The 26,396-nt window shown below is 38.7% G+C and overlaps 1 protein-coding gene across 2 annotated transcripts in view; it reads left to right on the forward strand.

Moving 5' to 3' along the window:
- The first annotated feature begins 4,871 nt into the window (after window positions 1-4,871).
- The window catches only part of wu:fb13g09 (multidrug resistance-associated protein 5), a 33,905-nt gene continuing 12,380 nt past the window's right edge, over window positions 4,872-26,396 (forward strand). The window contains exons 1-17 of one of the 2 annotated variants that reach the window (XM_044127163.1): window positions 4,872-5,253; window positions 8,823-9,014; window positions 10,982-11,137; window positions 14,305-14,452; window positions 16,415-16,648; window positions 16,828-17,001; window positions 18,483-18,630; window positions 20,586-20,734; window positions 20,895-21,002; window positions 22,280-22,630; window positions 22,713-22,784; window positions 22,891-23,015; window positions 23,106-23,178; window positions 23,266-23,469; window positions 24,644-24,769; window positions 25,092-25,203; window positions 25,298-25,482. In XM_044127163.1, coding sequence (XP_043983098.1) covers window positions 8,833-9,014; window positions 10,982-11,137; window positions 14,305-14,452; window positions 16,415-16,648; window positions 16,828-17,001; window positions 18,483-18,630; window positions 20,586-20,734; window positions 20,895-21,002; window positions 22,280-22,630; window positions 22,713-22,784; window positions 22,891-23,015; window positions 23,106-23,178; window positions 23,266-23,469; window positions 24,644-24,769; window positions 25,092-25,203; window positions 25,298-25,482 — 2,547 coding nt within the window. In that variant the 5' untranslated portion in view covers window positions 4,872-5,253; window positions 8,823-8,832. The remainder of the gene's footprint in view (window positions 5,254-8,822; window positions 9,015-10,981; window positions 11,138-14,304; window positions 14,453-16,414; window positions 16,649-16,827; window positions 17,002-18,482; window positions 18,631-20,585; window positions 20,735-20,894; window positions 21,003-22,279; window positions 22,631-22,712; window positions 22,785-22,890; window positions 23,016-23,105; window positions 23,179-23,265; window positions 23,470-24,643; window positions 24,770-25,091; window positions 25,204-25,297; window positions 25,483-26,396) is intronic. The other variant, XM_044127164.1, reaches the window with a different exon arrangement.

The raw sequence follows: 26,396 nt of genomic DNA on the forward strand, positions 1-26,396 counted from the left end.
AGGATCTCATGAAGCCATGTTAGCAAAAAATCAACAATGATATACAGAGAGCTTTCACTCTGAGCCTTTATTGAACTTGCAAGCTACTTCTAAAGTTACCACCAGAGCTTTCGCAAAATCCACCAGCACTTCCAACTACACACAATTAAACTCAGTAACTAGAAAATCATGCATTTATAGCAAAATTCTTTTTTTAAGTCATTGAGCGAAAGAAGTGTCTGCGCAGGTGATACATACACAGTATAAGAAAAGCTTTTTCCCAACCTTCACTCTGTGGATTGAATCACTAAAAGCCCTCCCTAATTGAATGTATGTTTCCTTGGACCTAAGATGGCAACGCTTGCACCAGCTGCACAACGTAAACACTGGAGTAATTGAAATGTGCAGTGCTGCAGCTTGAAAGTGAGTTTCAATATTAATGCATATCGGCAGCTCAACAAATCAAGCTGTTTTATGTATTTATCCACTCAGAACATGATAGTACTGTGAGGGAAAAACCTTTCTGTTTTCTTTTCGAATACTGTAAAAAAATCAAATAAAATAAAATCATGTCTTCTTCTTAAGTTTTGCATTCACAGGTACCTTGTCATTGCCAAAAACATCAGAATTGCAGCTATGTTTAAAGCATGGGACATTCCTGTTTTTAGATTTTGCACTGAAAGGAAAGGCTATATCAGAAGAGAAAGTTTAATAACTTTTAGTAGCTCCTAGACATAGATAGAAAAAATGTTATACACCTTAAATCCACTTATAAAAGATTCAGTACCCTTCATTCACCGAACATATCCATCAGCCACAGCCCAGTTCTCCCCTAAATCGCAAAGCAGAGGCAGAAAAGCAGAAATAGAGGGACTTGTGCTGTGCTCTAGCCTGATCCGTGGCTTAGCTTTTATCTTAAGTGTCTCAGGGGGTTGATAACACAGTCCGCATTCAGAGCATTGATTGCAGACGTTCTGCAAATTTCCCAGCTCAGTAAAGTGAGACCCTATCGATGGTTTTCCTCGCAATTCGAACTATTGCTTTTTTTCTGTCTGCTGGTCAAGCAGGGATGGCTGGCAGCCAGTTTGCAGTGCCACATTACATCTTAAAGATGTTGAAGGATGAAGAAATGGCATCTAAAATCGGTTTATGTTGTTACACTAATTTTATTACATGTAACTTAGTCCTTTTTCCTCACAGATTGGACAAAATGGTTCCCTTAATAATATATGTACTTTTTTTGAATGTGAGGACAAAAAGTAGAAAATTATTTGCAGAAGAAGTAGCGTGTTTATTTTCTGTGCACAGAAAGGTCTCCACACAAACTGCATCATAAAATTTCTTCAAAATGTCAAAGGTTTTGGTCCTGATGACCTTCTGTACACACTGTATCTCTTCTTATATACGTTTTGGATTGCTTGATGTGTTTATGAGCAGAGGATAAATTTGCCCCCCTTCAGTTCAAGGTTCACTCAACATTTTCATCTTTCTTGTGATTTAACAATGGTGGGCACACTCTCGCAAATAATGGAGCTAACTTTTTGTCTAGCACGTTAGCTTTCTACTTTCTTTAGGCCCAGAAAGTTTAGGTACTTTCCTGGATAGTGTAGGATGCTTTCCTCATATGACCTTTCTGAAACATACATGGTACTTTCAAGTACTTAATTGTAACTTTCACAACACTTATAGGGTACTTCCTGGATCATATAATGTACTTTCTTTCATGATAAGTTCAGTCTTTCAGAACGCAAATCATACCTTCTCAGAGCTTACAGAACACCTTGAATATTTACAGGATACTTTCCCTACATTTTTAATGTTTTTTTTACAGTGTACTGTCCTGGATCCAGACATCCTGGTACTTACAGGGTACTTCCCTGTGTCAATGTATCCCTTGTCCATGTGATAAAACTCCTGCCTGTACATTTATTATTAGTGTGAGATGCCTTCAATTACAGTTGCCGTTTGAATACTCTAAAATGTTTATGGCAGATCTCGTCATGTAAAGTAGGCAATTACAACGTCAGATCAATGCAGCTTCCTGGAAGATGCTATTGTCCATTCCCCAGATGCTCTCATCAGGATCTATGGTTACTGTATCTGCGGTTACAGCAGCAGTCCAGACATGGCCATTAAAAACTGCTAGACAAATTATATTTCCAATCTCATCACCAGTAATGCGTCCTTGTTCTTTTTAATGATAATAGATTATATGACCAACACACCTCTGCTGTGTCTGCTGTCTGAGAAGTTCCTTCTACTGGTAGCTCTTTACTTAAGAGGTAGCTGCTGTATATGACTGGGCAGCAGAAGAGGAAAAAATCTATACCTTCATCCTTCCAAGAATGAAAAAATAACCTCTGACCTAGCTAAATCTAGGTCAGAGGTTTGCACACCCTTGTCATTAACATGGAAGTCCTATTATTTTGATCTTTTACTAAATCTTTTGTTAGTTCAATGGAATGGCTATACAACTACAGAGAATCTTGAAAATAAGTTTGAATTTGTTGTGATTTTTCTTTATTTGAATTCATTTCTTTTGCTTCTTTTCCAATTCATGTGCTTTTTGTGTGCATCATCAAAATTCTGGTAAAATTCAAGCACGATATTTGACTCCTACTTTCATCAGATGAGAGTAGGAGATGAGTAATCTCATCAGATGAGTAATTGGTTCCACGACTGGCAGAACCAATTAAAGTCCACTTTAATTGGTTTCATGCTACCAACATTTTCAGTGGGCTTAATGTTATTACAAATAGTTAATTTTATCCTGCTTTATCCATTCTCAATCCAGTTTTGATGTGTTTTGGGGTTTATTGTCCGGTTTTAAAACCCATCTGTCTCCAAGATTCAGAAATCTAGCTGTTGAGCTGAGATGATGTTTAAAGATTTGGAGCCACAGTCCTTCAATATCAACTTTCTGTAATTCATAGGAATTAAAACTGACCTTCTGCATAATAAGTGCCATGTCCAGAGTGACATTGACAAATAGCAAGAGGAAGCTAGAATCAAACCCCCAACCTTCAGGTCACAAGACACTGAAGGTTGTCTACCACACAAACTGAAAAGGTACAGTTTCCCTATCAGAAACAGCATGTTTATATTATTTAATATTTTTATGTTCCTTGAACATCAAAAGACTCTCTGCAGGCTTTGGAGTTGTTGATTCCTTTTTTGTTTTGAGCCTTGAAATGTTTGAGTCCTTATTCTTTACGGATTTCTTTGTGATGTGTTTTTTTTTGTTTGTTTTTTTGTTTTTTTCTGACAAATCCTGTCCTTAGACTTTTTAACAATTATTAATGCAATGCTCAATGTATGGTATCAATTTTAACTATGTGCCCAAAACACTGCTTTTTGAGTTTGTACACAGCAGCATAGAAACAACAAACATCTTATTTCTGTTTTTTATTTATTTATTTATTTATTGTTTTTGCAGCAAATAATTTACCAAACAGTGAAGCTGTGAAACTGAAATAAGGGCAAGACGATCTCAAACTTATTTTAAAATTACATTGTATTACCCACAAAAAGTTCAGTTTTATGTTACAATGAATTTAAAAAATGTGCCTTGTATTTGTATTTTTGTCCCCATCAATTTGATACCCCTAAATTAAAACCAGTGGAATCAGCTGTGCTTCAGACATTAGTTAAAAGGTAATTAGTCTGTTTGGCTGTTCAGTGAAAGCCTCAGATGTTTGTTAGAAAACATCAGAAAACAAACAGCTACATGAAAACCAATGACACCCCAGAGGGATCAGGGATAATGTTGTACTGAAGTTTTAAGAAAGGTTAGATTATGAAACAATATTCCAATCTTTGAACATTTCACAAGGAACTGAAGTACACTACTAATGCTGGTGGTGGCAGTATTATGCAAAGGGATTTTCATCTGCAGCAGATGGAAAGTGTTCGCAGATACTCTTCTGAGGTTGAGCTATTTTACTAACAAGAATGACAGTAGATCTGAAAAACTGTAGTGACATCCAAAGACACGTTATTGCCACAGAAGCAAAAGAAGGTTCTACAAAATATTTACCGACAAATGTTATTGTGTGCATTCAAAACAGTTTCAGATTTTTATTTATTCATTTTTTAAAGAAACTTTTCTTACACCTCACCACTTTTGGAAAGCACAAATATCCTTCTTTGTTTTTAAAATACATACAAGTTATCTGATTTTAGATAAGTAAGAACAAAATGGCAGTTGAGTAAAATTTATAACCTTTAAAAACATTCAGTTATGATTTTAAAATCTGCCCTCCCTACCTTTGGATTTTTCAAATGTATTTATTTATTTATTTATTTATTTTTGCTTCATTGTTCACAATAACATTTGGTTGAGTCTGTAATTGCAGTCTACAAACGCTATTCAAAGATGTATATTGTTCTCCCACGGTGTTAATTTGATTTTTGAGAGCATTCAGATTTTCTGAATACAAAAATTTGTAGTCAATGGGAGGTTATCGTGTGTGGGGGAAGGGGTGTAGGTGTGCGCTTTTGCGTGTGTATTAAAGTGAAATCAACAAAAATTCCCTGAACTTTGAAAGAATACTAAAAACTCTACTTGGTCTAAATCCTTCATATTCAAACAAATGCACTGAAGCATTACTTCTAAAGCATTTTTCAAATTCGTTTGAATGCTTAATTTATTCAGTACTTGTAGCTTTTTTCAATATTTGCATTTAATGAGTTTTCAAAGAAAACAAAACTATAAAACCAAAGGGTTTATGCAAAGTGTTTGTCCTTTTCATTTTGTCTGCTCTTCCTACAAAGACACACTCATTAATTCAGAGGATAGCCAATCACATCTATTGTTTTCCTTAACTACATCAGGGAATAACCAATCAGATTCTCTGTCACGTTTTCTGCTCCGCCCATTGTTTTCCTTTCCGTTACCAAGGTGACCGCTCAGCCGAGTTACCGGTTGGCCGAGCCACTGTTACATCAGAGTGAAGCCGGGATTTCCTCTCCCCCTGCCGGGCTGTGTGACCGCCTTACGTCGTTATGTGACGGAGGAGCAGAGCCGTGGACACCGCTGGGAGGAAGCAGCACGCACTATATACACGTGAGGCGGAAAGTTTGCCATGTCCAGAGCCAGTGTTTCCATCTGAGCACCGCGGCGGCTGTAAAGGGAGATGTGTCCGCACGCCGTTGGAAAAGTTTAAAAAGCTAAAAGAGGAGGCATCATGCTCATCTTCAGCTGCTTTTCTTGATTTTCAGCACGCTTCACATTTGAACTGCTACCAAAGCGACCCGCGATTGGCGGAACTAAACGTAAGTGATAACAAGTGGAAATATACAGCACTCAAAACAACTGTTAAGCCATTTATGATTTCTCGATATTATTCCATAAAGAGCTCATTGTGAAAGTATTGTTGATGAAGTGATTTCTGGAAGCCTTCTGAAGCTTTTAAGTTGGACCTTTTGACTGCCTTGGTTATACCTGATCATGACGGGACTGAAGACTCTGTTGACACGGTTTCTACAACATTTCATGTTTAAATTTCACACTCCGATACAAGTTTCTAGAGTTTTTAGTGCATTTTGCCTGGCCCAGTGTCAATAAAATAGCTTAATATGAGTTTACTGTACATAATTCGATCAAGCTACAGGTTGGATGGATAGATGGACAAGTAGTTTCAATGAATGAAGGGGTGGATGGTGGTCAAACAGTTTTATTGGATGGATGGATGAATGAACAAACAAGTTATTTTAATGGATGGATGTCATACCATTTTAATAGATGTATAATACACCCATTAAATCAGTTTTATTGGCTGGATGAATAGATGGATAAAATTGTTCTGATTTAGGCCTGAAACAGGGAAAAAAGGCATATATCAGAGTAAAGGTTTTCTAGTTCTTTCCAGACTGTACAGGAACTCTATGTTCAGTGTGTACTTTTAAGGTAAACAGTATAAAAAACACTTTTCTTTTTTTTTTTCTTTTTTTTTTTTTTACTGAACACAATCCAGCCAGGACCTGACATAGGGCTTTGTGGATACCTGCTTCTTTAGCTGAGTATCTGTTATGTTTTCAGCTAACAGTCCTTCGAATGTCACCGTTTTCGATCTCAAATGCTATTTCTGCCTGTCAAACTGTTATCAGTGTAACTGTTATCAGTGTTATATTTCTCTCATGTTGTGTGGTTCTTCTGTTGAGTAAAAATACAGTGGTGTTAAACTAAAACGCCACTCAGTTGTTTTTATATAAAACTAAAAAATAAACAATTATTCCTGTTGCACTAGGATAAAGTTAGGATAAAGTTATACGTAACTTTATCTTTATTCATAGATAAAGATTATCTTTATTCATAGACAACTTTAGTGTTATTCAAATTTTCATGTGCTGACATGCCAAAATTTGCAGTGACACTTGGAGGACTTTAAACTCCAGAGGTGCAAAAAAAAATGTGTTTTTGAAATCATACTCTATTCCTTAAACTAGAAAATGTTCCATGCTTAGTTTAAGCTATAGAAATGGAAACAGATATAGATACCCTTTAAAATTTTATAAATCTGTGTATATGCATAGGTACGTTGATTAATCAATGGAACAGAAATATTTTGCGTAAAGTAATGCTGGACAGAAGTTGAGTTATAAAGCTGCTAAACTTCAAAAACTTGCAAAAAGCAACATATAATCAGAAAAACTTTAAAAGTCTGGCTGATTAAAATCAATAGATAAAGACATAAGAATTTACTTAAGATCAGATCAGACAACTAATTTAACCCAACTAACATTGTTAACATGCAGAAATTCTGAAAAAAATTCGTAAGTATTTTCTCCCCATCCATTTTTCAATGTTTTGTTGACACACTCTTCACAAATCAGTACTCAAGTTACTACAGTGTGTCAGAAACCTGTACTGTCTTGGTTTCTGACTAAACTTGACTAACAGGTAAGATCATTCTTTGGATTATTTGCTCTGTTTAAAACATTGTTGTACAACACATGAAAGCAAACTTTGGCTGCCTTTAGTGCACATCAAGTTGTCGCCTCTCTGAGTCACAGCCATTAGAGAAGCCTCACACACGAAGGCTGTGGGTTTGTGCTTTCTCCTAACCTCTAAAGTTTAGTTCTTGCTGCATCAACAGTGACTGTATTTCTGCATATTTCCCAACACTACTTCTGGTATCAGTTTCTGTTTTGCCCCAGCTGAGCTGTCAGTATTGAATCTCCTCACCGACTGCTTTCCGAGGACAGTATTGTGGCCCACACCAGGCCCAGCTGACCTTGTAATGGAGCTTTGCTACAGAAGGGATCAGTGATGGTGTACGGGACGCGCTGGCACAGCTCAGACACCTGCTTCTGAGCACTCGCAGCGGCTGGCAAGCCGTCTTTAAATAGATAAGAGCTGTATGCTAGAGAGAGGTGCTGACCTCCGAGCAAGGTGGTGTTTTTTAAAAAAAGACTATCTGCATCGCAGAAGGTGATTCAGCAAAACACTGCTTTCTGTAATAGCTCTCGTGGTTAAAGGAAGACAGAGCAGGTGGATTACTGTGTTTTATCTATTCCCACTGAGAGTGGCTGAAAATGTCAGCTTAGGAGTGATTAAAAAAAAGCGCATACCGTAGCATTTCAGACAAAGATTACCTGTTGCCTGTTAGAAAACACATCAGTCTGTTAGATTTGTGCATTTCTGTGAAGATTAGTAAGTCAGCTGACAGAAATGTGGAGAACAGTGAAGCTTTCAAAACTTTCAACTCATCATATGTTAAAATGTCTACAGGCAAAACAAATCCTTTAAAGCTGGATTTTTCATTTGGCATAGAAGCACTTTGGCATTATTGCTGCAGTATAATCTTATGTCAGTGATGAGATAGTTGGACCACATCATCACAGTTTGTGTCTGTACATCCTAAAGATTCTCAAAAGATCTCTTGTGGCAAGCTCTCTTATTTGTAAGTTGTTTTTTTGTTGTTGTTTGTTTTAAAGCAGTTAAGCCGCAACTGCAGTTGTTTCAAATATTATTAATCCTCGTATTCATCTTAATATATTTGATTTGCACCCTTATTGTAACTGTCTTCTGAAGCGAACATAACATTTTATGCTTCAAAGATGATCAGAGGTTTTTCATTATTGTTATTTTTACTGAATAGCTTTCAGTTTTTGTAAAGGTAATGCAAATTTGATTATGACACAGTTTTATTAAGCAAAAACTATTGCAGCTGCACCGTAAAACAAGGGAAATAATTGTCCAAACAACCCAAAAATGATGAACACAAGTCTACAAAAATAACAAATCAGCAACAAATTATGCTGCCATCATTAGCAACATAGTTACTAGAAAAAAAACTTTTGCAAGGGTTATTTTCATGGATGTCTCATTATGAAAGTGGAGATATTTAAAATCTCCCACTTCAACCATTTGGTTATTTAAAATTAAATAACTTTATAAGTCATTTAAAGATAAAATAACTTTTTAACTTTAAATGGATTTCTACGCTACGTTCTTTCCTACTCGTACTATTAAAATGTTCAGCTTTTAACCAATATCTCCCATTTCTATCTCCTTAGTTTTGTTTGTATCAAATAAAACTTAAATCTCCTTTTTCATAAACACAGATGTATACTTCAGGATTAAACAACGAGTTTCCAGCTTACACATATCAATAACTGTTTGCTCTACAGCATGCAGTGTATAAATGTTGACTTATTGAAGAATTTGAATAAAAACATGTCAATCGATACACAAAGCTCATGCCATGATCCAGAGCAAACAGTTTTTAAAATTGTCTAGCATCTTAAGTAGCAGTGGTAGTTGTTGTTTTATGTCGTAGCTGATATAAAACACTTGATTGATTTTTTTTAAAATCAGTCTTCTTTTTTTAAATCTGCAGAGGCCCCGCCATGTTCCCTGATGCCCTGGATGCAGCCGGCCGGGTGGAAGGCCTTTCACTGTCCTCTCCAGAGCCGCTGCCTCGCCTGGATGAGGAGGAGGACAGCGAAACATCGGCAGAGAGGGGGCCGAAGAGACGAGGCCGCTACCGGAAAAGCCTGCAGGTTTTAAAGCCCTTCAGGATAACACACAAGTCAGTCATTTATTTAATGTTTATGTCTTTTAACATTAGCAACAGAAGACTGAAGTAGAAATGTACATACGTGAATCACGAGCATCAGTTTCACATTAATGTTGGGCTGCCAAGCTTCTGGCATATTTTGAACCACAAATTTGACCACCCTTCTTGGCAGAATCTGTGCAATTTATTTAAATTGTTTTGTGACCCAGCTTTGAAGCATAGTCCTCCAAATTCTCTGAATATTTGAGGAAAGGACTGTGCAAAAGCTGGGCTTACTGTTTCAGCAGTCTCACCCAAATTGTGATGCTCAAATTGAATAGAACTGGTTATAACGTCCAGAAACAACCACAAAGAAACAACAGTGTTCAAGTCATATTGATATTTGAACATCACTGTCACAGTTTCCAGTGAATAACTTCTGCATCAGCAGGGACTGAAAACATAAAAACTACAAAAGAAGTTTCAGTTAGACCTGTCACAATTACACGTTTTACTGGATGATAAGTTGTCCAAGAAATTATTGTGATAAACAATAACATTGCTGTTGTGGGAGCATTTTCAAGCAATACAATAATGATAATGGCTTAAGAATGCAAGCTTGCCCTCCTAATGAATAATAAATTAAAATTTTGTAAATAATTATTTTGGACATTCTTAATATCCAAAATAATTAACAAATAAACAAAGCGACAAAAAAAACAATAAATAAAGCAGAAATAAGAACCACACACAACTGAAAGCAAAAATGAAATGGACTATAAAGTCCCTGTAAACAAAATTGCCCTTCCAAAAAAATTTTATTAGAACAGAAATTATAGAGCTAATTTTAATTTGTCATGCGATTAGGAGATTTATTGCTTATTGCGACAGGCTTTGTTCCAGTTTAAAACTCCTTTAGGCTTCACTAATGTATAAAAACTGCCTGCACAGACAAGCCCAATACTTTCTAGAGAAGGTTTTAAGGTCAGACAAGCTAAAAATGAACTAATTTGTTCCTCAATAGCAAGTACTTGGTTTGGTAAAGTCAAAGCAAAGCTTTTAAACCCTAGAAAACTCTAACAATGACCAGTCATGCTGGTGGCAGCATCGTGCTGTGGGTTTGTGGAAATGGAAGACTGTCTCTAAATTTGTCAATATTAGTTTAAAGTATCAGCTTTGTGGTTTGACACAACTTTGTTCCAACAGGACAATGAACCCCAACACACCAGCAGGCTGGATTTGGAATGCATAAAGCAGCTAACATTAAGCTTTTTAAGTCTTGAGCTCCAGTATAATGCTGACTGCTAGTGGCTGAACAAAGCTTATAAAGAAATGTCCTTTTTTTCATGGGATTTAAATCCCCTGTTATGATTATATTGATGATGATACTCGACAAAATGTAACATTTGTTACTGGTTTCTCCATTTGTGACTGTATATTGTTTTTATGACTTTTTTATTTTGTGATTTTATAATGTAAAGCACTTTGAACTGCCTTGTTTCTGAGATGTGCTATACAAATAAATTGATTGATTGATTAAACCAAATATTGATGGGGAAGCTGAGTGTTTAAACTTTTGATCCTGTGGATTACGAGAAACGAGACTAAATTCAAACATTTAATGTTAATGCTTCTCTTTATGACATTATTAAATGAATATGACATACATTGTGTGTGTGTTTCACTCAGCAGTTTTCTGCTGACTGTTGGGGTGTAGCAGGAGGCCCTGATAAGGCATGGGAACTTATCCCTCGGTGACACACAGCACCATGTTTGAGCATGTCTCACCTGATAAACCCCTCCTGCCCTGCTGTTTTTCACTGCTTTCTCAGATTTCTGTGAAGAGTGTGCAAATTGCTGTCCAAACACTGCAGGCAGGATTCTCCCGCTGACTCTGGCCATCAAAGTCACCTCTTCCATGAGAAATAACATAGCATCTCTGTGTCAGCGCTGCACTTTTAGGGCTCTCACAAATTTCCACATCTTCTGCTCTATTCCAGGCATCAGCACCCAGTTGATAACGCCGGCCTCTTCTCTTTTATGACTCTTCAATGGCTCTCCCCGCTGGCACTGAGGGCCTACAAGCAGTCCAGCTTGTCTTTAGATGATGTGTGGGGATTGTCTTGCCACGAAGAATCCGGGGTCAACTCTCAAAGGTGAGATTGTCCTCTTGAAAGTGACCAGAGGTGTAAAAAGACAGAAATACTGGAGACTTTGAATAGGTTCAAAGATGGAATTGAAGAAATGCGAAAGTTGTTCAGTTTTCCTTTGCTGTAGGAAGCACTACAAGGCCTGAGGCCATCTAATTTAGTTTTAGACATTAACCTCAATATTTGCTTTATTTCCCAAAAGATCTAATCCTACTGGGATTTTTCTATTTTGAGTGCTCATCCTGTCATCTTAGTCTGAAAAAAGGAGAAAAAAAAATAAATTATACTAGTTTGTGTCATTTAAACACATAATATGCCAACAAAATATACAAACGTTTGTCTGGACCAGAAATTGCTGAAATATTATCAACCTTTTTCCAATTATTTTAGACAATAAAATATAAAACAAAGTATGAAGGTAAGTCTTATAGTTGATTTGCACATCATCCTTAACTTAAAATTCTTCTGGGAAAGATGGCCACCTTTAACTTGAGGTGCTGGACTTTTGTTTGTTTGTTGTTTGTGAGATGTGCTCAGTCTGCTCCATGAGACCTGAGTGATGATCAGCCTGTCTCTCCTTTACAGTAACGCAGGAACACTGTGTTGGGGTTGGGATGGGGCGTCTAAGTATAGCAGGGATTAGAGATTACAGTGAGAGTTGTTGCCTGACTTGTGTGCTTATGTCACTCCTCCACCTGAGTCTCAGACAGCCTCCCTGACTTGTCACTATAATTAGCTGTCACTGACTGTCTCTGTTTGGCTGCCAAAGCACGGCTTAAGAAATTGTGATGCTCAAATTTACTGAATGAACCACCAAGACTAGAAATAAGCGCATTAGAGGGCATTTAGACCCTCACTGAAAACGAAACGCCTTTTCTTCATTGCTCTTATGCTGTCACATCTCAATAGCATGACTTGGCAATATAGAGGAGGGTAACTTTTGAGGAACTTCTCCTGAATCTGGTGACAACTGCGTGACTTGCTCTGCAGCAAGATTGTGGTTCAGTGTCTGACGGTGCATTTCTTCTTCTTTTATGACTATTCAAAAGAAGCATTTGTGAACCACTATGCTGCCTCTCTGCTGTGTTTGTATGCTTTACGTTATGTCATGCATATCGGGAATGGTTATGCAATCATTGCAGAGATGATGGAGAATTTTGAGGGGAAAAAAAAGAAAGGAAACCCTGGGAGACTTGACACTTGTTGGTGCTCAGTCAGGTGCAAACCTCTATCGTGATGTCCAGTCCATCACTTTCTTGAAACATCAGCATTGCTTGCCATCTGGCTGGTGGCTGCGAGGAACATTTAGTTCCTGCTTAAAAAGCAAATAGTCCCACTTGCGGAGCACACATTGTTGCCCCTGTGTCCTCATTTACATTTCAGTAGGAGTCTCCAGATGCACGAGAGCTTGTGTTGCAACACAGACGTCTTTTCACTGTTATGTTCATGTTAGGGTTTTTATTGTTGTCCCAGATTTTTACAAAAAATTTCGGATGTTTGTTGTATTTAGAAATATTTCAATGGTTCAGTGGTTGAATTAAAAAAACATCTGTGTATTTTCTGGTCTTGTAATCAGGTCTTTGTGCACTCAATTTTGATCAATAAAGGTGTTTGTTCTCTAACAAAACATCATCATGAACAACAGTGAACAGACCAGACAGGTCGGGGATGAAGTTGTAGCGAACATCAAATTATTCACTGGTTGTAAAACAGTACCCCAAGATTTCCCAGAAGACTTTTCAAGCCATCATCCAAAACCACAAAATTTTATCAAGTATGAACATCTAGTTTTTGGTGCAAATGTCTTGGTACACTTGAAATAAAGCAAAATTAATTTACAAGTAACTTTTCAGGTAAATATATGAGCTTGATTTGAAGTCAATAATTCCTTTGTACTTATTTTAAAAAGTTCTTACACTGGCAAATTTTTCCACTTATAACATGTCTTATAAAATGTCTTGTTATAAGTGATTTTGTTTTTGTGTCAAGATGGGAGCATGTTTAAATAGTGTGGCACTGTAAGGCAGTGGTCCCCAACCTTTTTAGTACAGCGGACCGGGCCAAGCCTTCGTAAATTCCTGCGGACCGGGGGAGGGGGGGGGGGGTGTTCGTGCGTGCGTTGTGAAGATCGAACGCGGGGGGTGCGCGCGTTGTGAGCTAGCGCATGACTCAAACCTCGGCATCCGGTGTACGATTTTCAAAATAAAAGCTCCTCCATACTCAATACATAGAACGGACATATTTAATTATTTCTTGCGCGGCCCGGTACCAATTGGTCCACGGACCGGTACCGGTCCGCGGCCCGGTGGTTGGGGACCACTGCTGTAAGGCAAAGTCTTTACATGAAAGTAAAGCTTAAAAAGTGGCCATATTATTAAGTGAAATCATATTTTGTCATCTATTTTTTCAAAGTATTACAGTAGGTATTGATTGTTTTCCATTTAAGAGTTTTTTTTTCTTTCAGAAACTTTTTAGTCACTCATTTGTTAAAATTGAGCTAAACTAGATTCTCAATATTTCCTCTTGCTGATGACTTTTCTGCCTATTTTCTCACACACTCATTTTAGCTAATTCAAGCTGGGTGTGTGCTGCTTTTGGCTGCTATTTAATTGTAATTTCCTACATTCAGCACCATTTGACTTAGAATAGTAATTATCAGGCATTGTGAACGTGTAGCTGGCTTAATGCTCCGTCTATCTCTGATACGTTTTTAATAAAGTCGTTTGGGGCGTAAATTACTTTCTGCAGCTGCTTCGCTGCTGCTTTATAGACTCATTAGCCTGAAGCGTTTGGCCAACAAGATATTTATCCACTTCAAGCCACATTCTGCAGCTATTGAGGTACTTTAGAGCATCTTTAACATGTTACCTACCTTTCTTAGACTAATTACATGAGGCATCATTCATGATTTTATATTGTAGGTCACCTTTTTTATTAACACCACTAGCTGCTTGTCTCTTGTGGTTTTTACATAGAATTATTGCCTGCCAGGTTGTTTATCCCCCCGGGGGGATTCTTGGCATTCTCATACACTACCTGTACATATTTTAAGACAAAAGAGCAATATATAGAATATTCTCTTTTACTTAATATGATCTTGACCTCTGTAAAGGCCAAACCTGCATGCTTTATTATGGCAATAGCAGTGAATCTTTCTCTTTTTCAAATTTCAGACTCGAGTTTTTGTGGCACAATGAGCTGAAAATGCGTGGACGAGAAGGTGCGTCGCTGACAAGAGTTTTCTGGAGGTTCTGCCAAACCCGGATGCTGGTGGCAATCTTCTCTCTCCTCCTCACAATGGTGGCAGGCTTCGTTGGACCCGTGAGTACCATTCAAATACTCTTTCTGTTCATGTTCCTTTGAGAATAAATCCTCACCTGAGGGGTCTTTGTTTGTACTTAAAATTTCTTCATTCACTTTCTTGCTAGACTTGGTATTTTAAAGCAAAACAAAGCCTTTGATGGTGATGGAGAAACTCAAATTAGTATGTGGTCAGAAATGTGTAGGTAGTTCTTTTTTTATGTCTCTGGTTGTTTTATTTCTTCTTTTTTTTTTTTTTGCCAATTTGCCCTCAGAGAAAATATTCAATAGGTGCATATTTCTAGGCTTTCCATATCAGAAACTTGAAATAATTTCACAACCTTGTTTAAAGTTCAAATTTACTTCTTATCTAAATTCTCTTGCATTGTTCCTTTTGACCATTAGCAGTTTATTTTTAATGCTGCGGTATGTTTGCCTTGTTTTATCAGTGCTGCCAACGTTTATTAGCATTAACTGGATTTAGTCTTTGGTCAGTGATGCATTTCTCTCCCATTGCTTTCTAAACTATTTGCTGCACATGATCACACAACAGCATTGTGTGGCATTTTTCCTGCAGTTTAAGATGTGATAAAGATATTTAACTGGTCTTAGATTTTATATGCATCACTGGCCACATTTGTTTGCACCCACTTTCTGCAGAAAGTCTTTAAAATGTAAATACATTCATGCAAAGTGTGAATACCTGACAAAGGACTTATATTATCTTACTGGATATCGAAACATTTGTTTCAATGTTATATTTTCTTTTTCTTTAGTTGACCAAAGTTTGTAGTGGTTTCTAGTTCACTTCTAATCAGTAACCCATGGCGTTCCCTGGGTTATAAATGTGATATGACACTGAGTCCAGTTCTTTTAGCCCTTAGCCACTAGGCTGAATGAGGATCCATATTTATATTGACGTCTTTGTGAGCAGAGTAGTAAGGGTTGCAGAAAAAAAATGTTTCGACTCCTGTTAGAAAAGTGCTGCATTGCAGCATTTTGGAGATTGACAATGGTTTTCATAATAGGCATTAGACACCATCTACATGCCAACCAGTTGTTTGTGTTTTTGGGATAGACAAGGCTTTTCTGAGTGTGCCTGACAAATTTAGACTTGTGAAGTTTGTTAAGATCTACTAGGACTTTAATTGCAGTTGTGTTAGTCAGTCGAGGTGAGAATAGGGCTAGCTTTTTCATGGCTTTAGTGGTTTTGTAGATCCATCTATCATTATTCTGCTTAATCTGGGTTTGGGTCACAGGGACAAGAGCCTAAGCAGAGAGACCCAGGCTTCTCTCTCCCCAGACACTGGGAGTAGGACCTCATACCTGACCTGGAAAGGACTCTCTATCCTTTTCTCGCTCACGACCATGGTCTTGAAATTGGAGGTGCTGATTTTCATCCATGCCGCTTCACAGCCATCTGCAGAAAGCAGACACCTGACTCTAAGGTTAACAAAACAGATCCTATCATCCCTTGACTGCTCCTACAAACTCTAGGGGGCTGAGAGTGGGCCTGGAATCAAACCCAGCACCTCAGGGTTGAACTGATGGGTATAAAACACTCCAGGCACATCAGGTGTGAAATGAAAACACACCTCATACTCACTGTTGAGCACTCTGCAGGACTTGGAAGGCTGTGGACCTATTTTACTTCCAACTCCCTAGAGAACCTTGTTACAGTGGCATCATTGATGTTTTAAATGAGAAATCTAATGGAAAGTAAACTGGAAATGGGTTAAAAAGTCAAATATGGATTATATATGGACGAAAACAAAGTCAGATTTGGGTCCCCTTGGCTGTTCTGTCACTATGTATCCTCAGTGTAGCTGGTATTGAATGAACTATCTTACTTTGGAGCTACTATTTCTCATCTTATTTCCCTTTCAATCATACACTATACACTCCATCATATTTTCTAAACTATGCACATGTCTTTCTTTTTTTGCTGCTACATTTACCCTCCTCGTTTCTGTCCACACTTAGGCTCTGCTGGTCCGAGCTCTCCTGGAATATTCCCAGAGCTCCCAGATTTCCGTGCAGTACGGCCTGGCTCTGGTAGTCGGGATCTTCCTCATGGAGCTGATGCGCTCCTGGTCTCTGGCACTCATGTGGGCTGTAAACTACCGCACCGCTGCGCGCCTCCGTGGGGCAGCACTCACATTTGCTTTCCAGAAAATACTCCGCCTGCGCAACACTAAAGACATCACCCCAGGCGAGGTAGGTGGCATCTGTGGAGAGGGAATAGAGTCACACCTTGATGCTTGAGACGGTTGACCAGTCCACCAATCCTGATCATTTCCTTACAAATCTCACATTTTTAGGGCAATATTGACTAAAATTAGTCACACAACTTAACTCAATAAACACAAGGAATTGTCTTTGTTTTCCCTGCCCAGCTGATCAATATCTGCTCCAGTGATGGCCAGCGGCTGTATGAAGCGGTGTCAGTGGGCTGCCTGCTGGCTGGAGGGCCCTTGGTGGGAATACTTGGCCTTTCTTACACTGCCTACTTCCTGGGCCCCACAGCTCTGCTGGGATCAGCCATTTTCATTGTCTTCTACCCAATTATGGTATGATTTCTTGTTGCGGCAATGGAGAATGTGATGCTTTGTGTGTCCGTCACTGTGTCCATCATAGTGCCTTACATAAGTCTTTATGCTCTGTAAATCCTGTCACGTGATAGAGTAACAGAAAGTGGTGCATAATTGTGAGTTGGAAAAAAAAAATTTGGTTTTCAAAGTAAAACATAAATCTCAAAATTGTGCTGTTGTATCCACCTCTCCCACAAATTACTTTACAAGTCAGTGCAACTATATGGTGGCAGCATTATGCAGTGGAGATGAAGGTTGGGATGTATTTCTGCACATCAGTATTTAGCGTTTTGTAGCTTTTAGCAAATTTTGTTCCATTATTAACCTAATTTCAATAGCATCCCTAGAAAATTGTTGCAGATGTGGCCAGACCAAGCCGGTAAAAATTGAAGGGGAAGACGGCTAAAGTAAAATTTTAAATTTTATTTATTTGTTTTGTATTTTTTTTATTGACTTATTGACCAGCATTTTTCCAGAGGGGTCCATGGCCCTGTCTTGCCTCCCTTTGGAGTCACCACTGCCTAATTTAGATCCGTTCTTCTTCCCATTACCCAGCTTCCCTGTCCTTACTAGAGACAAGCCACCGCACGGCATGATGCTGCCAGGGGTATTTATACAAGCACTTTGCATTGCCTCGTTGCTGAAAATGTGCCTGATAAATAAAATTACCTTTTACCTTAGTTTTTTTTTTTTTTTTTAAGTAGGCTCTGTTGACTTATTAGCTGATTTATGAATGCCTTGGTTGAACTTATTCTTTTTTTAATGGCCTCAGAGTAAAGGGGGCTGGACAACAAATGCATGCAGATATTTTATGCATTTTATTTATAAAAAAGTTGAAAAATTGTCATGTAATGGCGTAGAGCTCGACCCAAATGAAGGACAGACAGAGATATCTCTGAGCAAATGGGATAAGTAGTTGAAAGAACACGCACAAGCAGAATATAAATAACAAAATAAAGCAAACCCAAAGTCTAAGAGATCTTGACAAAAAACATGTATTGCTTTCTTTACACCACTCATTTATAGACTACTTTGTGTTAATCTGTCACATCAAATTTCTGTAAATTACTTTTAAATTTCTTCTTGTAATGTGAGAAAATGTTTAACAGTTCAAGGGTAACAAAGAGGAAATTTCAAAAGACTGAAAAAAACAAACTGCTGCTGACTAGATCTTTTTTGCAATAATTTCTACAGATTTTTCAAGAACCCCATCAGCACTCTTAATAGCATCATAACAATGTGACCATAAATCTCCCATCACCTTTTGTGCTGTTAACGTCAAATTACACGAATTACACCTCAGGCACAGCCAGAGACTTTGGTGTTCATGTAAAGGGCGTTTATCACTCTGGTCTCCCGGAGAGGCCCCACAGCTCAGCTAATACAAGTGTGTCTGCTTTCATTTCCTGTCCTGCCACTTATTCTGTCATCGTTTTTTCTCCCCATGGCCATCTGGACAGATGCTCGCATCGAGGCTGACGGCGTATTTCCGCAGGAAGTGCGTGGCAGTCACTGACCGCCGGGTGAGGCTCATGAACGAGATCCTGGGCTGTGTAAGGTTCATCAAGATGTACTGCTGGGAAGACGCATTCTCTCAGAACATTCACAGTGAGTGCCTGTCGACTTCCTACATGACTCAGCGTTTACATGCAAGGGCCTGTTTCCTGTTTTCTGTGCTTCTCTGAAAAATCCAGAGCTGCTTTTTTCTTCTGTGGGTTCATGTTGACTTTATTTTTAATATTAGTCACCTGCAAATGACAAGAGATTTCTCCATCACCCCAAATCCTTCTCCTTTAAGTGCTTCTTTGTGTCTTCTAAGATGTTTTCTACCTCTCTGTGGGTGTTAATGTTTGGAAAATCTGGATTATTTTTTTCCACTTATGCACTTCTGGTTTTTACAGAGTTCAGAGTGATTTTAGCCACTCAGGAATTACCTTCTATTTTTGACCAATATCTTTTGCTGATTCTTTTTATTTCAGCTTTGAATTCTGGTCAACTCACAGGAAGAATGATTGAACCAGTTTTTTAAGTTATTCTCTGTCATTTGTACTCTTTTTAAAGAGCATTTATCTTAAAAAAAAATCTTTTTTGCATATCTTTATACTTCCGCTTGGGTCTCACGGCTTCTAGAAACAGCTCGAATGCATGAAGAATATCACCCAGCCATTTTATAGTGTCTGGAAAATTAGCCATTTCAAAAACTTCACAATTGGTGAGTCACACTTAGCTGCTACCTAGCAACCCATCCAAGCTCTGCCTATCACTTAGCAACACAAGGGGACCTCCAGTACATTTGGTCAACTGGTTTTATGGTTGTATGTTGTGCATAATGGTTGATTGAAAAGATCAACATTTTGTTGTTGATTTACCATTCAGAAATCACTTGCCAAATTCTTGTTGATTGTGCAGGAGACCCCACTTCTTCTGCCTCACTTCCAGAAGAAGTGGGGCAGATGTATAACTGTGCATATGTTTGTACCCATTTTCACATGCGAGTGTAAATGTTGGAGTCGTGGCCAACAGCAGCTTATTTGGATTTAAAATGACAAGAGGCCCTAAAACGGCTCATTCTGAAAGGAGCTCAAAGAGCAGACTAAAATCTCATTATCTAAGAATAATTTTGTACAAAAAATGTAATAAACATGTTCTGTACAGTCCATAAATCTATCCTAACCTGTTCAAGGAACAGCAAATACAAGTGTGTCTGCTTTCATTTCCTCTCCAGCCACTTATTCTGTGGCCATAATAGGGCACCTTTAAGGACAAAGTGGGGAAAAAATTGTTAAAATCGGAAATCGAGTTTGGTCTAAAAAAAATAAAAATAAAAAAACGAAATCTGAGATTTTATTCTTAAACAATTTTGCGCAGCCTTTCTCTCCATGTCGTGACATGTTTACAGATAAGGATCTTTTCCTCCCTTTTTAATCGTTCTCCAAATTAATCAAGTGGGACTCAGTTTTACTGCTGTTCTGTGATGACCTATTACAGTGATAAATAATTGGCATTCAGTTTAATTACCTACGAGCCTTATGGGTTACAGAGCCATTCCTTTCAATTAGTATCACCATTACATGGATGATCAGGGTATTTGGCCTGGGTGTGTGACTCATTCTCTGCTGCTCACACAGAAATTCATCTAAAGGGAATCCAAACGGGGAATAAGATGTTCCGAGAGGACTCGGAGGAGGGAATTCTCGTATTTCACATACTGTACTGCTGGAGCCTAAGATGCTGAAGCGTTTTGTTCCTACGTTGGCGCCCAATATGCCCCGGTAACAAAGCAGCCAGCATATGCATTCAGTAGATACAAACATGGAGGAAGGGGCCGTTTTTGGGCTTCAGGTCCAGAGCTTTATCAAGCCTCAGCAGGTTTTTAAGCTCCTCCAAGAGAGAGGCTCTTGTAGTCCCTCTTGTATCTGTTTTTCCATGCATGTTGTGCTGGTTAGTGACTCTGGGGGTGCTGTTGATTAAATGTTCATTGGCAGACCCTTTGGGAGCTCCTACTTTACTTAGTTTTTTCCCTGTCCTCTTAGTCATCTCTCTTTTTCATGTCTGTTCCACAGAGGTGCGATCAGAAGAGAGGGGTATACTGGAGAGAGCCGGGGTCGTCCAGAGTCTCACAGTGGGAGTAGCTCCTATAGTCGTCGTGATAGCGAGTGTGTGCACTTTCACCCTGCATATGGCCTTGGGCTATGACCTCACTGCAGCTGAGGTATTCATACCATTGTCAGCTTTGCACATGCTTTGTTTTTTAACAGTTTTTAAACAACATCTCTGTCACTGCCTAATGAATCCATTCAAATTGCTTTGTTGTGTTGGCTTCATAACTGAGAAAAACATGCTGCAAGTAACTTTTTTTTTTTATTCATAAGGCTTTCACTGTAGTTGCTGTTTTCAACTCCATGACCTTTGCCCTGAAAGTCACACCTCTGGCTGTGAGAGCCCTGTCGGAGGGGGCTGTCGCAGTCAGTAGATTTCAGGTGAGAAAGATAGAAACGTCTACAGAAAATATATGATGCCTGTATATGGGGATTTTTGTGGTAGACTAACCTTTAATCTACATAAAATCAAACTCAACTAATGGAGCACACCAGACAGATCAGAGATAATGTGATGGAGAAGTTTAAATCAGAGTTAAGTTACAGACACAGCTCAGGTGGGAGAATCTGTTGATAGGACAGGATTCTGTTGGAGGATCAAACATGATTTGAAATGCTTACACAGCATTTTATTTAATTCCAGAAGTAAAATATTCACTTAAGAATTGTGTAAGAAGTGTGGGGGACTTCTGAGGGGGTCTCTAACCTTTTCAAATCTATGTAATGCTTTTAATGCAAGCATAGTCATGTGCCATATTCAACAAGTTTTTATCTGCATCCTGTTCTGCCAAGCAAACTTTTTATAATCAGATGGACTCTATAAATTGAAGCGGCGTGTCTGCTCTTGCGGAAGCCTGTGGTTTCTGCCTATGTCTTCATTTTGTAATATATCCCTGTTTCACATTGTGTCATCCAGCTCCGCAGGTGGATCAGGGATTCAGTATTGCTAGGATGACTAATTTTCGATACTTTATCTGGACCTTACAGTTGATTTCAGAAATCCACGTATAACCTTTGATTTGCGTTACAAATATCCACTATTTTGTTAATCTGTCACATTGAAGCCTTATAAAACACACCAAAATTGGTTAAATGGGAAAATGTTCAAACACTGTGACTAATTTTGCAAAGCATTTTAGAATGTCATGGCACATATAAAAATAAGGAAAGTTGTAAAAGCCTATTTTGGGGTTGAAAATCTAAAATAAACTTAGAATGTTGATATTTTGTGAGAATCGTCAAGTGGCCTCTACCTTGAACAAATGAAAAGGTGATCCTGTTGCTACAGACCTTTCCACCTGACCCGCATACTGATGCTTTGATATCATGTTTCCCAACACACGGTGAAAGTCACATGTTGGTGAGAGAGGTTTCCCAGAGCCAGCTGGGGTTAAGTAAGCAGACATTTCTGCCAAAGATGCATCAGAGGGTCCAAGCTCCTTTCTAAATTCAATCCAAAGCATAAATTATAACGCGCTGAAGAGCTTAATGACAGGCCAGACTGTACTTAAAAGCATTAGGCTCTGTAATGCAGTCATCAGTGCATTGTAAGTCAATCATTATGTAACAGAAATAACGATAAATCTCATGTGAAAAAAACTTTAAGGCCGCCATAAAAGTGAAACTGTGATAAATTCTAGTTTTGTTTAACCTCACAGAGGCTCTTCATGATGGAGGACAGAGAGATGATTTTGGCCAAAACAGAGGATCCAAACAACGCAGTAGAGTTTCTGGACGCCACTCTGGCCTGGGAGAAGGCGCGGCCCCCTGTTAGAAAGTCAAATCCGCCTCCCAAGAAGCGCAGTGGGATACAGCGAGTGCTACGCAGGGAGAAGCTCAGCCTCTACATTTCCACAGACAACAACAAGGCAAGTCAAGAGGCTCCCAATGGGCAAAGTCTCCTCACAAACATGGAGCAGGAGAGCCCGCAAAGCACCATCTCCTCTACCCAGAGCATGCGGCCGCCGCTGCACAAGACCCTGCACCGCATTAATCTGCGAGTCAAAACGGTAACTCTACAAATAAACCCTGGGTATTTGGAGAGTTTTTCAGCAGCTCAGCAAACCCTGATCTTAAGTTTTCTAATTGAAGGGATCCCTGGTTGGAATCTGTGGAAGTGTTGGAAGTGGGAAGAGCTCACTTCTGTCGGCTTTACTTGGACAGGTTTGATTCAGTGGCTTTGTTTAATAAGCACAATAATCCCAGAAAAAGCTGAAAATTTATCATTTAGTGTTTTCTTTGCTTCTATTTTTCTGTGCTTGTACAACAGATGACTCTGGTAGAAGGTAGAGTTGCCGCAAGCGGTGGCTTCGCTTACGTTTCCCAGCATGCCTGGATCCTCAATGACTCTCTAAAGGAGAACATCTTGTTTGGAAATGAGTTTGACTCAGACAGGTAAAAATCTCATTTTAAGTTGCAATAAAACAAATTTTAGGATTAAATTTGTAACATCTGAGGGATTTTTTGGATTTGTTTCCACTTCAGATACAATGCCGTGCTGGAAGCATGCTGTCTTCTCCCAGATCTTGCTGAGCTTCCATATGGAGATATGACTGAGGTTTGTGTATTTTCTCACTTTCAGGAGACGCCTCATATTTTCTTCACTAAATATCACAGGCTGCTTAGTTTGATATTTGTCATGCAGATTGGAGAACAAGGTGCTAACCTGAGTGGTGGGCAGCGTCAGAGGTTGAGCCTGGCTCGTGCTCTCTACAGTGAGAGACCTGTACTCCTCCTGGACGACCCACTCAGTGCAGTCGATGCCTGCGTGGGGTCACACATCTTCAGCAGGGCCATTTGCGGGGCGGCCAAAGGGAAAACGGTTCTGTTTGTAACACACCAGCTGCAGGTCAGAACCATCTGTCAACTTCAGTGCATATGTGTGATATAGTACAGATTACACTTAGAGAAAATCTGAGATCTATGTCCATATCTGCTACACAACTGATATCCAATTCTCCATTTTTACTTATGTGATTTCCCAGAACAGTGGCAGTCTGAACCTTTATTATCTTAGCTTTTGAAAGAAGTCTCTCTTTCTAGAGGCCAGGCGATGTTTTTTTTTTTTCTCCTCCTTCTCCTTCCTCTGGCATTTACTGAAATGATGGTGAAGGTAAAGGCTGGACTCCAGGTGCATGACTGGAGTCTGATAGGATTTGGCTCATTTTCAGTCTACCTGGTGATCATTTTTAGCAGGCATAGCAGTTGATGCTCAACCGGGACTTAAAAATCATTGAATGCATCTTATCAGGATACAAGTAAATTATTGGAGCGTAACTCAAAATTGTCTCTATTGATCTTCGATGATGACATTTTGCCATCTCACTCTATCCTTGTCCTCTTTACAATCCACTTCCATGTGTTTTTATTTTATGCAAGGTAAAAATTGCCACAATTCAATGCATTAAGAAGTTGTTAAGTAAATATTTATAGTTGTGGTCATATGAATACCATTTTAAATCTGTTAATTAATTAATTAATAATTTAGGTAAATAAAATAATTAAGAATTGTATTATTAAATTAATAAAATAAAGAAAATTATGTATTAAAATTAGCTTTTATCATAAGTTAAATGTATATAAAATTATTCAACTGTCTTATGTTTAACTGTTCCGTATTTCTGTGTTGCATCACATCATAAATTATTTTAACTTTTAGCCTCACCTTTCAAAGTCAGTGGGCGGAGCTAAGCCTGCTACAGCCATCTGTGTACGGGAAAGTTTGTTTTTCGATGGACAGATTTTGTCGTGATTAAATATCGACTTGTAACCAAACAGCAAGAGAAATAGAAAAACTGACCATGACATGCTGTTCTTTTTAAGATGAATGGCATCTAAAGACAGCGCCATTGATTTTACAGAAAAGTCTGGCCTAGTAGCTTTGAAATGTTTTTTATGTTTTTTCCAATCATACTAAAATAACCATGAACCATTTGAAATTAAGTCTTCCTGTTTTTGTCTGTTTTACATGTCTATAAACAACAGCTGCAACCCTTTTACCTTTTTATTTGTTTCTTTCTCAGTATCTGCCCGAGTGTGATGATGTCATCCTGATGAAGGACGGGCAAATTGTTGAGCACGGCAACCACGCACAGCTAATGAGTAAAGAGCGTGACTACGCTACCTTATTCAACAGCATGCAACAGGAGGTAAGGCCAGGGCCACGGTCACGGCCATGCATGTGACAAAGCCTGGTCTTTTAAATAAAGGATCTTTCCCCTCGATGCACATCAATACAGGACATTACAAGCTGAATAATGCATGAGTACAGGTAGTCGGGCCCAATAGCAGAGAAATGTTAATGTATACAAGGTCTTTCGTGATTTATGTCGAATTGTTTCACTGGTGAGCTGCAAAAAGACTGTGTAACTTATATTTCTGTTTAAATTCAGGGTGGTATTATGGCACTCAGCTGATTGTTTGTTGTTTTGTTTTCAAATCCGAGCTTTTATTTTTATATTTGTCTTCCAGAATGTTGTGAAAGAGAATTTAAAGAATAAACTGAGGAAGGAAGTTGTGGAAACAGCTGACAGCGCTGCTGAAGTTGCCAGGGTTGAGCCAAAGGTGGAAAGCAAGAGCAGAGGTGAAAGACGCTGTCTATTCCTGTGACATGTGAGGTTAAAGCTGAATGTTGATATGTATTAAATAATTATTTTATTTTTGGTCTTTTGTTTCAGAGCGCCTGATGAAAGCAGAAGAAAAAGGCTCTGGTGCAGTCGCCTGCTCGGTTTATGGCGCATACATTAAAGCTGCAGGAGGGCCACTTGTCTTCATCATCAACATCGTCTTCTTCCTTTCCACAACCGGCAGCATAGCCTTTAGCAACTGGTGGCTGAGCCACTGGATCAGGCAGGGCAGCGGGGTAAGTTAGGAGGCAATTTCTTTTGTAAACCAAAAATTTTGTTTTATATCCCATATATGTTATAATTTATTTCCTCATCAAAAACATTCCTTGAGTGTTTTGGCTCATTCATGCACGTAATCCTTGAATTTTGGGACGCCTTAATGCTCATACAAAGCGACATCGATTTAGTCCCCAGGGCAAGCTCCGGATAATGTCAGTTTTGTTTTGATTTCTAACAGCATTGATTAAAATTTATCAAGACAACAATAAATCAGAATTCTCGTCATAATAACACAGTTTCATAATAAATTATAAATAAATTGGTTAATTGATTTCACTGCATTTATCCAGGGGTATTGCAGTAAAAGGAGCTGAATAAAAATGCAGCTCACACTTTTTAGATTTCTCTCAGCTTTGCATTGCTATGCCACAAAAAATCACATTAAAATGCATTGAAGTTTGTGTTTGTACCATAACAAATGTTTAACCAGAGATATTAACCTGCAAATCTCTTTGACGAGCCAATCACACACACAGGTGTGTTTGAGAAGGGAAACACCGAAAAATTGCAGTTTAGTTGCTCTGTTGGACTGGGCTTGGCCTCTGTTAGTTTAAAGGGTGGGAATACTTTTGCAGAGGGGTTGCAGATACCTCTCTTTAGCGTGCGTTTGGCCCCCAGAGGAAAACTAACTACTCTGCTTCAGTGAGTTGTGGCAACAGGCTGAGAATTAATCTGAATGCGCATGATTAAAAAAAGTAACGGCACCTCGGTAAACTTAATTAAAAACAAGCACGAGCAGTTGAGAAACAGATGTGCAGCAAAGCAAGGCGTCAACGCCGCGGAAGGGATGTGCTCTGAATAGTAAACGTCACCAAGCTGGCTGGATTTGATGTACTTTTTTGAAAGCCAAACTGTGCTTTTCTCAATTTCA

This window comes from Gambusia affinis, linkage group LG09, assembly GCF_019740435.1.
Source record: "Gambusia affinis linkage group LG09, SWU_Gaff_1.0, whole genome shotgun sequence".
In the NCBI taxonomy this organism is placed as follows: domain Eukaryota; kingdom Metazoa; phylum Chordata; class Actinopteri; order Cyprinodontiformes; family Poeciliidae; genus Gambusia; species Gambusia affinis.